Consider the following 13,541-nt stretch of genomic DNA (forward strand, 5'->3'; position numbering starts at 1 on the left):
AGAAAAAGAAAAAAGAAAGAAAGAAATTGAGTGTGGAAAAGCAGACTTTTTATTTTGTAAAGGTTTTTTGAAGCTTACAAGTTCATATATATATATATATATATATGTATTTAAAAAGTCCAAATCGCTTAAACTTGAAGTTCCCTTCCTCTTTTCTCCTCCTTCAGAGCCTTTTTCTAAACCCACTTCCCTTAAAATGACTTTTATTGATTTTCACTCAATGAGAGTTATTCTTCAGAATGAGGATGGAGGGGTCAGAGAGAGAAATTTACCCTGTGTTACCTGTGGAATAGGTGTGCATTCGTATCTAGTCTTGCTTTATTTGTTCTGTTTCCTGTATCCAGAAACCCGCACACTGGGGATCATTAGGTCCTCTGCGTCTTGGTCGGAGCTTGAGTACAGTATACTAATAGATCAATTTATGTGTTCATTCATTCAGCAAACATTTATTGAGCAGGCATGTCCTAGGCATTGGAGATACTAAGATGAATAAGACGTAGTCACTGCCCTCAATGACCTCCAGATGTACACGAAGACACCAGCTTGAAGGGGGCTGGGGTCAGAGAACAAGGCAACTGAATATCCTCCATCAAGAAATCCTAAGCGAATAAAAAGACCAGTCTTATAAGATAAACATAAACATCTAATGAAATTAGCCAACTAGGAAAACATTTTTAAGAAAAGGCAGTCTTTTGCCAATATGTCCTATTTTTCTTTTGCATTTTTTTCTCCCTAATTTCTTTGTCTCCAGTCTTATCCCTCTCCAGTCTACAATTAAAATTGCCTCCAATTTTATTTTTCTAAACCCTGATCTAATGATGTCATTCCTGTCTTGAGAATTTTCATGCATTCAATCTACACATTTTATCAATCACCTACTGGGATATTTCCAGTGAGTGTGAAGTGTTTGGGATACAGTGGTAGGCAAGCAGTCCCTCCCTTCAAGAAGCTTAGAGTCTAGACCAGGTAGTACTTTCTGAATCTTTTCCTCTTAACTAAATCAGTTCAGTCCGAAAGACACCCAGTATCTGTTGTGCTAAGTACTATGCAAAACAACTAAGACAAATTCTGCTTTAAGCAGATCAGAGTCTAGTAGAGGAAGCTGAAAACAGTTGATAATTCCAACACTAAATGATAAGTGAATAGATGCATGCCTAGACTGCTATGATACTCAGGTTTGAGGAGAAGAGAGGCTGGTGGGCAGGGTGGCTTCCTGGAAGAGATCATCCCAAGCAAAGTCTTGAAATATAAATATGAGTTGGCTAGACACTGGGAGTGTCCAGTTAGTTCCTTAATGTGACAAACAAGATCTTTCACAGTCTATTAATCGATTTTTCCAGTCTCCCCTTATATCTTCTACTCCTTTTTCTTTTCTTCTTCTTCTTCTTCTTTTTTTTTTTTTTTTTTTTTTTTTTTTTTTTTTTTTTTTAGCTTCCAGGCTAATTTCTGAATGTTTTCCAAATTAGGAATGCACGCCCTGTATTATTTAGTGTTATACTTCAGATTTGAGAAAGCACCAAATAAATGCCGTGCATCTTTCTGGAGCATCGGTTCTGTCAAATAATAAGTAATTTAAAACACAGTTTTATATTAAAGCTTAATATATTTATGGCGTTAAAAGCAAAATTTCCATTACTTTTTCAAGATAAAATGGGATACATAAATTTCAAGCTAGCGGCAAGCCATTTTAGGCTTGTCCTTAGACACCACCACCTGCACCACCTCTTTCTTGTGGGAAAATTTGAGATGTACTATCGGAATGTGGCAGGAAATTTCATGTGCCTTTGAATATGCTATTTGCTCATCCTGGAGTGCTCTTCCCATTTTTCTCCCTTGATGAACTCTACTTATCCTTCAAAGCCCAACTTCAGTGTTATTCCATGTAACAATCATTTTTAACAAAGCTTAGATGTTATCCCATAAGATAGTTATTTTTTAAACACCTACCTGTGCCTCCTTTCCTAATAGCTCCAGGCAGGCTTAGCACCTCCTTTTGTGTTTCTACCACCCTATACTCAGAATTTCCAGTATAGCACTGCTCACATTGTACCATATGTATTTGCTTTGTTATCCTTCTCTGCTACTGGACTATAAGCCTCTTTAGGGCAGGCACTATTATTTATCTTTCTATTCTTAGTGATTGGCACTTGGTTGACACTCAATAAATGTTTGTTGAACGTTAAATTTGTGGACTATTCCTTACTCTGCATCGCCTCTGCTTTTATTATAAAGTGATATCTCCTTTACTTCTCATCTTCAGGGAATGATGTGTTCCGCAAAAGTATATTTTCTAGACAACTGAAATTTACTTTTAAAAAAAAATTTACTTCTTAGAGTATCAAAATCTTCTGTTTAAATCATTTTGGTAGAAATTTACTTTTCTATATTTTCACATATGTGCTTGCTCTCATAAGTAAAATATACTAAGCCTAATGTGTTCCTTGATGACTTATCCCCAAAAGTATCAGGGTATGTTTGGTTGGAATTCATGACATCCACTGGGACCACTGATGGGATAGGGCTTTTTGCCTTCACACCAAATAACCCCATTTTCTTCTAGTTTTTGAGTTATGATGCTTGCTTCTTACAGTGCGGTCGCCATTTCTCATTGTCAGTGTTCTTGCTCTAACAATGCTACCCTTTGCTCTTTTTATATGTTTTAATGGATATTAAAATTACAAAACCAAGATATGTTCACTGAAAACAAACAGAAGTCTATGGAGTAAAAAGTCAAAGTCCTCTCCCCTTTCCTGTCTAACCCCCCACCCTGCTACGTCCACACTCTGACTCCATAGCCACAACCATTATTAACAGTTTAATGTATCCCTACAGGCCTTTTTCTGTCAATGTGTGTGTACATGTATATGGACAAATATCGAATCATATTATATATACTGTTATATGACTTGCTCTTCTCACTCGACAATGTATAATAGGTATCCTTCCATGTCAGTACATCCAAGTCTATATCATTCTTTTTAATGGCTGCCCCCTTTTAATTTGACAATCTTAATTAGCTGTGAATGGGAAAGCCAAATAATCAAGCTTATTAGAATTGTACCTAAGAAAGGATAAATCGGCTCAGAATGAAGGCTTGTGTAATTCTCCTAGGAGGGAAATGTGTTAACTTTAGTGCACGGACTTTGTAATGTTTATTTTGGCTATTCTGGGACCCTTTTTGCTTATTTCCTGCTTCATTGTGTTTTGGATAGCTGAGGTTGCTGGACATATGACCTGTGAATTAGTGAGGTATTACATATACAATTTTACCTTATATAATTTTGCTATGGTTTTATCAGGGGTTTACATTTAATTTTTTCATTTAGATTGCTGTTATAGACAGTGATTATTTGCTCTAGTTTCTAAGTACTTGCGTCATAGTGAGGATCCCTGCCTGTGGTAGAAGCTAAAAATATTTGGCTTGCTGATTGAACAGTCCTTCTTATCTGTATCACCTATTTGTGAGAATGTGCACTGGATCTACGGGAACTCTGTAAGTTGATCTGAGGGAGCCTTTTACTACTGATGAACGTTAAAGTACTGACAGCGTCTTGTGCTATTAATAATAAACTCTTATTTAGGATTTACAGAGGGTCTTCCTTCTGCCTTCACTAAAGTGGCTAAATCCTGTTGATTCTACCTTTTAGATCTCACTGTAATGTGAGTCCTCTCCACTCACTCTGCCCCAGTACCTTGGTTCAGGCCCTACTATATCTCAACTGAATTACCTGTAATAGACTTAAATTGGTCTCCCTGCTTCCTTTCTAAGCTCCACATTTCCCACCCAGCAACTAGTGCTTGTTTTAAAACAGAAATCCTACCCTGTCACACCCCTAAAACCCTCTAGGGGTTTCTCATCATCTGTAGGATAACATCCACTTTCCTTAGCTTAGTATACAAAGCCTTTTGTGATTTGGCCCACTTCTCCTGCCTATCTCTTGCTGCTCAATGTTTTATATCTCAATTTCTAGGGAAATCAGTGGCTTATAATTCCTTTAATTGAGAACCACACCAGTGAGTTCTCAATAAATGCTTGTTAAATGAATGAATGAAACACCTTATGTAGCCAGGGTGATCATTCAACCTGCTTGGCCCAGGATGGTCCTTGTTCACACTTGCTATCCCAGAATAATTAGTAAAAGTGTCCCTTTTTTGCCATTGAACTTAGTTAGATAAATAAATTCTATGGTCATCCTAATTATAGTGATCATGAAATTGATTTCTAACTCTTTCTTTGTCTCCTCTACTAGCTGGTGAGCTCTTTGAGGATAGAAGTTTGTTCCATTTTAGATCCTCGTTTATTCATTCAACTAAGAGACTGATGCTGTTAGGTGCTGAGAGTATGACGTAGAATACATCAAACATGGTTCTTGACTTCATGAAGTTTACAATCCAGAAGGAAAGAATAATCTAGTGGAAATAATAGAAGCTAACATAATAAGTGCTGGTGTATGAGTGAATGGCTAAACAGGGATTAGAAGCTCCTCAACGGGCCAGGCGTAGTGGCTCACCACTGTAATCCCAGCACTTTGGGAGGCTAAGGTGAGCAGATCACTTGAGGTCAGGAGTTTGAGACCAGCCTGGCCAACATGATGAAACCCTATTTCTACTAAAATACAAAAATCATCCAGGTATGGAGACATATGCCTGTAATCCCAGCTACACAGGAGATAGAGGTAGGAGAATCACTTGAACCCAGGAGGCGGAGGTTGCAGTGAGCTGAGATCACCCCACTGCACCCAGCCTGGGCGACAGGGTGAGACCATCTCAAAAAAAAAAAAAAAAAAAAGAATTCTTCAACAAACAACCCTGATACCATGACTTATAGAGATAGAAATAGTTGTACATGTGATCAAATTAATCATTTAGAGTTGCCAATTACAATTTTAAAATATAAATAGCACACATATACCTAAACATACTTAATATTTATATGCTACCTTAATGTTAAACATAAGTAAAAAGGACAATGAAATAATAGCAAGAATGAAATTTTGAGTCTCATTTGTTTTAGGCAATTTATAATCCTATGTGGTTCTCTGCAAGGTGGATTATCAGTGTGTACTTCATTCCTCCCCACCTCCCCACTTCCCCAGCTTTTTTGTTCCAGATGAGAAATCTGAGGTTTTAGACACTGAACCGCAAAACAAAGGAATGACTTCTAAAACCACCATTTGATTTTGGTTGAGCTTTGCTTTCAGAACTAGAACTACCTGCTATCCTAGACTTGTTAACCACGTTCTCATGGGCAAATTACAAAACCCTTTCAACCTCAGTTTTCTCTTCTATAAACTAGTGGTAGTATTATCTCCAGAATTAATCTAAGGAGTAAATGAGATTATGTAAAGGCATTTAGTCCCATAACCGGGCTCCTAGAAAGCACTCAGGAATGTTAGTTCTCTATCCATTTCCCCTATTTATTTGTCTGTGTTTGGTGAATTATAGGATGATGTGAAATGATCAGAAAAGAACGAACTGTAATATAAACATCAATAAAACACCAGTGAAAAATTTTATTCCCACATCTGGATGCTAAACTAGGCCCTCTCCACCTCCTCCAAAAGTTACAGTTTTATTAATATTCATTTATTATTTTATTATTATAGGCAAAGACCCAGAGAAACATTCCAGGAACAAAGCAGCAGGTAAGATTTTTCTGGAAAAAGGCAGAAATTATGAGGGAGCCAGGATTTGGGGAGTCATTTAAGCAGCAGTGGATATCAGTCTTCAAGCTTTGCCCATTTACTCTTGATCCCTTTTGGTTCGGGAAAGGGAGGAGAGCAAGCACCAAGCCATTCACTGAGACCTTTGCGGGTGGGGGAGGAGGGATGTAAACAAAAGCCAACGCTCTCTTTAGTTCACAATGGCTCGTGACCCCGAGACTTCCAAGCTCTTTGGTGAGGGCCAGCAGGTCTGTTATCCAGGAGTGCCCTGGGTCTGGACTTCATTTCCCAGAGTCCCTTAGTCCCCTAATGTATTCAGTGCTCAGAGTGCCTGTATGTGTGTGAGTGTGAGAGAATGTGTGCGTGCGTGTGTGTGCGCGCGCGTGTGTGTGTCTCCGAGTCCCTGGGAGAGTGGAGGCTCATTCACTGATTAGAGCCAGCGCTGAGAGGCAGCACTGCTCCTTCTCTCACGCCAACCGAGTCTCTTGATCTGTACATGCAATCCCAGGCAGCTCGCGAACACAAACCCGGGGCCAGCCGCCTACTGCTGCTGCTGCCGCTGCCGCCGCCGCCGCCGCCACTGCCTCCGCCGGCTCTGCGCACCCGGGACTTTTCATGCACCACGCTCTCCGCCTGCTTCCCTCCGTGTCCTGAAAAGTGCGACCGTTCTCCCAAGGAATTTCCACGGCAAGTATGGAGATCAGAAAGGGGTGTGGACGTGTGTGCGTACCCAAGAGGGGTGGGTTCGAGGGCGGCCGGCTTGTTCAGGAACCTGGCTAACTTTCCGGGTCGGTTTCCTAGGGATTCGGGCGGTTCCCCCCGGACGGGGGCAGGGGCTGGGACCGGGACTGGCGCGTCTTGGATCTTCGAGACGGAGCCTCTCGGCGTCGGTGCCCTGCGCGCTCCGTGCGCTGCCTCGCTCAAACTTTCCGTCTTGAGTTTTCCTTAATGTGTTTTATTTTGGGGGGGGGGGAGGTGCAAAGGGGAGGGACCAGACGCGGGAATTGGACAAGTAGGGAGGGTGAGGGCACTGCAAAGGAAGGGAGCGGGACTTCTTTTCTCCATCTTTTAATAAGCCCCATTCCCACTTTGTTTGGGTCGTTCACGAGAATGCCTTCTTGCCGGTCTCCCTGCTGCACCCCCCGGTGATTTCCGGGCTCCCCTGTGTACCCCGCGTGGATTTCCGGCGAGGCCTGGGCTGGGTGGTACTCAGTGGGGAGCCCCAGGCGGCGGGCGGGATGGAGAAGGGGCGATTGGAATGAGAAACGACCTCGACAGCCTCCACCCTACACTGCCGGCTCCGCCGGGTACCCGGGGAGTGACTGTTTAGCCCAGAGCCCCGGGTGCTGGGCTTTTTCCTAGCGGGGGCGGGTGTAAAGGGTGTGGAGGGAGGGAGGTGGGGTAGGATGGGGGGAATCCTCTGCGGGCAGGAAGGAGGCAGGTGCTAACACAGAGTCAGACGGTTCTAAATGCCGCGGGTAAACTCCCATCTCCGCTGGGCTGGACCGGCCTGGCAGTAGAGCAGCCCGACACGTGGGGTCTCCCGGGATTTTCGGGGTCGGGACCCCTCTCCCAGCGGTTCTACTGAGCCAGGCGGGAGGACGATCGTGGAGACCAGGGCGCGTTATTCTGTTTGTAGTTTTATTTTTAATCTTAGACCTGCCTTAAACTGAGTAACAATTTCTCTTCTGACTTGAGAACAAAACTTTTCAGCGAGCACGCCGGTCGCTGCGGTCCTGCGGCCACCGCCGCCGCGCTTGTCAGCCCGGGCGGAGCGACCTTCTCTGCCTGGAGCCCAGCCCCGCCACGGTGCTCCGGAGCCTCCAGCCTCCTCCACCCCACCCCCGCCCCCCAACCCGGGGCTTTTCAGGGCTCGGCCTGGGCGTTTCGCCTTTGTGCTTTGTAAGAGAAAGCCTTTTCTTCCAGGGCACAACAAACTTGGGCGGAGAGCTTCCGTGTGGCCCCCCGGGCGAGGCCGCCCACGGTGGCGAGGCCATCCGAGGGGATGCCGGGTTCGTCCCCCGCTCCAGGAGCCTCTCCGAGAGCTCGCGCCCCGGGTAGACCCCAGCTGGCTAGGGCGCGCGGGAGTCCCGAAGTAGCGGGGACTAGGGCAGCCAAGAGGCAGGGGAAGAGATCTCGCTTCCCATTAAGAACACGCTGCATTCTCGGGTCGTGGATGCGGCTCCCGCGGAGAGCGGGTGTTCCGACCCTGAGTGGGTCGCGCGTCGCACTGGGTGGGTGCATGGGGCCCGGGCCATAGGTGTGGGGGCTCAGCCCTGCCTGGCCGACCCGGGTCGTCCGAGGTCTCCCGCCTGCGCCAGCTCCCTGCCCCGGGAGCCGCTGAAGGGGAGAGCACGGCGCTCGCTGCCCGCGACGCCCAGCAGCCACGTCTTGCCTCTCGCCTCCGCTCCGGACTCGGCTTGAGGGGTATAGGGGAGAGAAAGGAAAAATAAAGAGAAAAAAGGGCGGGCAGTGAGGAAGCAGCGAAGGGACTGGAGGGAGCAGAGCGAGCAGGGGGCCTTCGCCTTGCCTGGCCTCCTCCTCTTTCCGTCTCGTGGGCTCTTCCTGCAAAGGGGAATGAGCAGTGGGGAAAGGCAGAAAGAGCGTCGAGGAAAAGCGCTGCTGGCGTCTTCCGTGCCGATCCCTCCTGGCCCGCAGAGACCCGGCCAAAGTGGCGTGAGTTCGCTCGCTGCGCTTCGGAGCGAGGCTGGGGAAGGCCGAGGACTGGGCGGCGCCCGGGGCCGGGCGCGGAGCTAGCCGGGACACACACCTGTTCTGCGAGCCGCGCCGTGTGCGCCAGAATCTTCCCTCCCGCACCCCGCTCCCGCAGCCCGGGAGCTGGGAGTGGGAGGGCCCGGCAGCCCCGCGCGGGTCCGCATTTGCAGGAGAATTGGAGTGGAGGAGCTCGCGGCTGCCCGCTGGAGCGGCGACGAGCGGCGGCGGGACCCGGGTGACCCTCGGGGCGGGGTTGCTTGGGGTCTGGAGGTCCTTAGACTTCGGTGGAAGGCTGGCAGCTCCGTGCTCCTGCCCCGCGGGCCCCGCGCCGCTGCGGACCAGGGGCCCTTGCACGTGTCGGTTCTTCCCAGACTGGCGCCTTGGTTGCCCAAAAGTTAGGTGCAGATGGTTTCGTGCAGAGGTTGTTGGGACCTAGAGTATTCTATATACAAAAACAACCGAGAGCCGGAGGGAGAGGGCAGGCCAAAGAGTAGGGGGCTCGGCTCCGTGTTGGCCCCAAGTTTATGAAGGTTTCGCCTTCACCTCTTTTTCCCCCGTTTTCCCTAAAAGAGTTGGTTTTTCGCGGTCGAGACTTCAGAGCTGAATTCTGCACCGGCTCCCTAAGTCGGTATCCCGCGATCCCGCACTCTCGGACTGGCCCGGGCTGTCTCGGATTCGCACCCGTTGGCCAAGCTGGGCCTGAATCCGGGTCCAAACCTGGGACCGATACCCGGCCATGCCTGAACCGCAGGCGTCGGCCCTAGCCCGGGAACTGTGTTAGCCTTATGTTCCCTGAGCTCTCGCATCTGGTGATAAAATTTCTGTTAGAGCGGTGTTTCCAAATACCCCCTGGCATTTGGTGTGCGGGAATTCTCTTCAAGCGAAGAAGTCTGTGAACTTAAAAAAAAAAAAAAAAAAAAATTCTTTCCTGCGTTCTTAACAACCCCCCACTACTCTGCCTCATTTCCCATTGTTCTTTGCTTTTTAAGTTCCCTGTTAATTTTTTAAAAGTTTATTTATGCAAAGGAAAAATATCGTTTAATTTGTTCTATTATTTTAATTCCTGGCTTTTGGAAACGGTTCAGAGACCACAAAAATGTCACCTGTTGTAATAAGCAGAGGAGTGTTGTGTGTGCATTTTAATTGCCAGCAGAGTAGTAGTTTGGTGGGCGCCCTGAGCTCGGCTCCGGGAAAGAGCCCTTTGCAGCTTTCTTTGTGGCAGTCATTTGCAAATGGGTTTCGCTCTCAGCTACGGGGGAGGCAGCGGCAGCAGGAGCAGCACCGCTTCCTTCTACGCCGATCCCGGGCGCGGGTCAGGAAGCCCAGATCTTGGACAGGGATGGGCAGAGGATGGGATGGGAGATTACCTACTCTTCGAGACTTTCTCTTGGGCTTTCGGTTTTTCTGTGCGAAAGTGGCTAGTTCGCTCCGCAGAGCGCAGAGCACTGCGCATCAGCCCAGCCTCAGACATTTTCACGTTCCAAACGCGGGCGTCTTCGTTTCATTTGTCTTGGTTCTGGCATGTTTAACCACGCAATTAGTAATCTCACTAATTATTCAGATAGCTGGCGTTTTGTAATCACTTTAAACCTGGGTCGGGAGTGTGATTTAAGAAACCAACAAACTCCCACAGATACAGAACTGAAACAAACCCATCACGTCAAGGATTTGAAATTTTAAAAACTCAATATTTGTTGGTCCCTCCGTCCAACCTCACTGCCTGCCAGACAATTTATTTAGCTTCGTAGATTGATCCCTCCTCCTTGTTTAGTTAATTCAACAAAGACTTTTTGCAATCTGTTTGGAGTTTGTCTGATGCCGTGGAAAAGTAGCTGATGATTTATTTGGTTGCTTTTCGATTTCTGTCTTCAGCCCTTCTTTCTCCTCCTTTCAGCGGGGATGTCAGCTGTTATTACTTCCTATTGATCCCTTTGCAAAGTGAGAAGTGAACTAAAATTAATGTCAATTCCACTGCTCGGATCAATAGCTGGAGTTATTTTAATCTGGATTTGCACGAAGTGCTAAATTAAAAAAAATCAGCATAGAGGCAGAAAAGTAACAGTTACTTACTTTCCCTTTGCCCGGTTCTTCACAGTCACCCAAATGCTCCATCAAGCTGATTATCTTACAATCCATATTTTTTTAATTAAGAGGGTCAGTTAGTTTTCTTATTTTGGGTTCTGTGTTTAAACCCATGACATTTTGACATTGGGAGTGTATTAACTATAGATTTTCATAATGACTGTGGTCGGCTGAAGCCTCATCTATACAAGTTGTTAATGTGAAGAGAGGGTAAGAAAGAAAAGGGAAAATAAAAAAGCACTCCCCCTCCCCCATAGAGACCAACGCCCACTCAGTGAAGTAAAAGAGATGTGGCCTGGAAAAATATTGTTGATTTATCTTCAGTGTAATGAAGTTTTCAAATGAACAACCAGGGTTGAGTGATTCACCGGGTTCTGTTGGAGTGTCCGGTGCTGTCACCAGATTACTAATTTATGAAACTCATTTAAGATAATGAGGTGATCTAGGAAGTAAAAATAGCAAGTGAATGGGGGGATGGTATTTTGAGGGGGAAACATTCCTCCCTTCACACTCAATGTGTTATGTTTGTCCTTTCCTCCAGTTTGCCTCCTATAATACTGCTTGTCGATAGACAAGTAGCCCTTTCTGTTGTGAAGAGCTGCCTAGAACCCTTGGAACAGCCCTAGACCTACTTTCAGAGCATCCATGTTGTGTGACCATTAATCTGACTAGAAAACAGCCAAGAACAGGATTCCCAGACTTGTCAGGCTGACTGGCTGTCCTTGGCAGATCATTCCCTGCACTGCTATAACTTGACAGGAAAGTTATTTAAAATTTGGAAGAGAGAAAAATCCGTTAATGTGAGATACATAATCTGGTAATTTAGCAATGATGTCTATAAGGAAAGATGCCAAATGAGGAAGCAGTCTGATGGTGTCCACTCATCTTCCCAATTAATAACAGTCATTGACACGTCTGCTACAGGATGGGAGAAGGAAATACTCTCTTTGCACTGCATTAAGCCAGGAGGATTCATCTACTGTTTAACTGAGGTTTCTCTATTTGAGGGAATACCAAAGATACTCCAGGTGGGCTTTTTAACAGGGAGGAGGTAGATTTTATTTCTGATATGACTCTCAATTTAAAGGTTATAATGTGTAGCAGATGGTGGTTTTTTGGTTACACTTTGAATTTCATTAAGTTTCTATTTAATGTATATTTTTGATGCTAGTAAGTCCTGGCATTCATCTTAGGTTGTCCTGGCTTTTGATATATAGCCCTTCTCCCAGCCCCCACTCAAAACACTTTTTGGAATGGAACCAGTGACTATGAAAATGTACAACCTAAATTTACAAGGGAAACTGAAAGAAGTCGCTCTGAACCCCAATTTGTTCCAGAGGCCTTTATTGGACATCAGCTCTGACTGGGCCAACAAGCGGAGCAAAATAAGTCAGAAATTTTGTTAACATTTTGTGCTAAATGTTAATGGCAAATCCAAGTCAGTTTACAAATCTACTTAAGAGTGAGTGCATTAGTAACCAAAATTACCGATCCGTTCTTTGGTGCCCCTTGGAAGACAGACGCCTCTATAGAGCGTATGCCAAAGGCACCCATTATGGTTTTAAATATTGTCAGAGACGCCAGGCATTTTATTGATGAAGGTTTTGTTCCTTCTCAGAAAAGAGAAATAGAAAGTCCATGTGATTAGAGAGGGGTGTGCATCAACAATAAATGGTAATGCTGTTTGTTCACATAGCACTTTTTTCCGGAAGCAGTCTTAGGTGATGCATGAAGATGTGTGTGTGTGTGTATATATTTGTCAATGCGTATCATTTATCCATGTGTATATTTTGTACCAATTAATAAGTACAAGTGTTCCTGGTCTAGATGAACTTGAATTAGGGATATTTCAGTATTAGGGCGTTGTTAGGGGAGATGAAGAGAAGATGCATATGGAGGAAATCATATAGGTGGAATCTGGTCTCTGAACGTCAGGCCTGCTGTGAGTGGTGGATGCAGGTGGAAGCCCTTTAAAATATAGACCCCTACTTAATCTACTGGATGACTTGGCCTTCCAAAGCTCATTTGTTCAGGGAATATTGTATTTGGAGGTTTTATGATATTTTTTTTCTTTGCTGGGCTCAGGCGCATTTCACCCGGAACGTGTAGGGACCAAAGTCAGCTACGCGTACATCACAGTAAGTTGTCTATTGATTTTCCTGAATGAAAATGGTCTGATGCTGCTGCCCACTGGCTCCTAAAGCCTGTGGTGTCTCTTGCCCGAGCATCTGTAAGCCATAAGGATGGTGCTTCAATCACTTGGGGTTTCCCTTGTTTTCCTCCCCCTGACTTTCCTCCCCCTTCTTTTCTTCTACTTGCTGTTTCCACAGGTCTTAGAAGGGAATGATTCCCCAGTAATATTCCCTGCCCTGATCCAAAGTGCTGCTTGGCCTCCCTCCCAGGGAAGACTGCTTCTTGTATAACGCCGGCCACAGAAAGAGACTCCGATGGACTTACACCGGGCAGCCTTCAAGATGGAGAACTCATCCTACCTTCCCAACCCTCTGGCATCCCCAGCACTGATGGTCCTGGCATCCACGGCTGAGGCCAGCCGTGATGCTTCCATTCCTTGTCAGCAGCCACGACCCTTTGGTGTACCTGTCTCAGTTGACAAGGACGTGCATATTCCTTTCACCAACGGTTCCTATACCTTTGCCTCTATGTACCATCGGCAAGGTGGGGTGCCAGGCACTTTTGCCAATCGCGATTTCCCCCCTTCTCTGCTACACCTCCACCCCCAATTTGCTCCCCCAAATCTAGATTGCACCCCAATCAGTATGCTGAATCATAGCGGTGTGGGGGCCTTCCGGCCCTTTGCCTCCACCGAGGACCGGGAGAGCTATCAGTCAGCCTTTACGCCGGCCAAGCGACTTAAGAACTGCCATGACACAGAGTCTCCCCACTTGCGCTTCTCAGATGCAGATGGCAAGGAATATGACTTTGGGACACAGCTGCCATCTAGCTCCCCCGGTTCACTAAAGGTTGATGACACTGGGAAGAAGATTTTTGCTGTCTCTGGCCTCATTTCTGATCGAGAAGCCTCATCTAGCCCAGAAGATCGGAATGACAGATGTAAGTACT

At 45.9% G+C, this 13,541-nt stretch overlaps 1 protein-coding gene across 2 annotated transcripts in view; it reads left to right on the forward strand.

The window, feature by feature from the left end:
• Positions 1–5,989: 5,989 nt before the first annotated feature.
• The window catches only part of RNF220 (ring finger protein 220), a 259,384-nt gene continuing 251,832 nt past the window's right edge, over positions 5,990–13,541 (forward strand). The window contains exons 1-2 of one of the 2 annotated variants that reach the window (XM_010347444.3): positions 5,990–6,350; positions 12,791–13,532. In XM_010347444.3, coding sequence (XP_010345746.1) covers positions 12,908–13,532 — 625 coding nt within the window. In that variant the 5' untranslated portion in view covers positions 5,990–6,350; positions 12,791–12,907. The remainder of the gene's footprint in view (positions 6,351–12,790; positions 13,533–13,541) is intronic. The other variant, XM_039473630.2, reaches the window with a different exon arrangement.

Source organism: Saimiri boliviensis, chromosome 11 (assembly GCF_048565385.1).
Source record: "Saimiri boliviensis isolate mSaiBol1 chromosome 11, mSaiBol1.pri, whole genome shotgun sequence".
NCBI classification, from domain to species: domain Eukaryota; kingdom Metazoa; phylum Chordata; class Mammalia; order Primates; family Cebidae; genus Saimiri; species Saimiri boliviensis.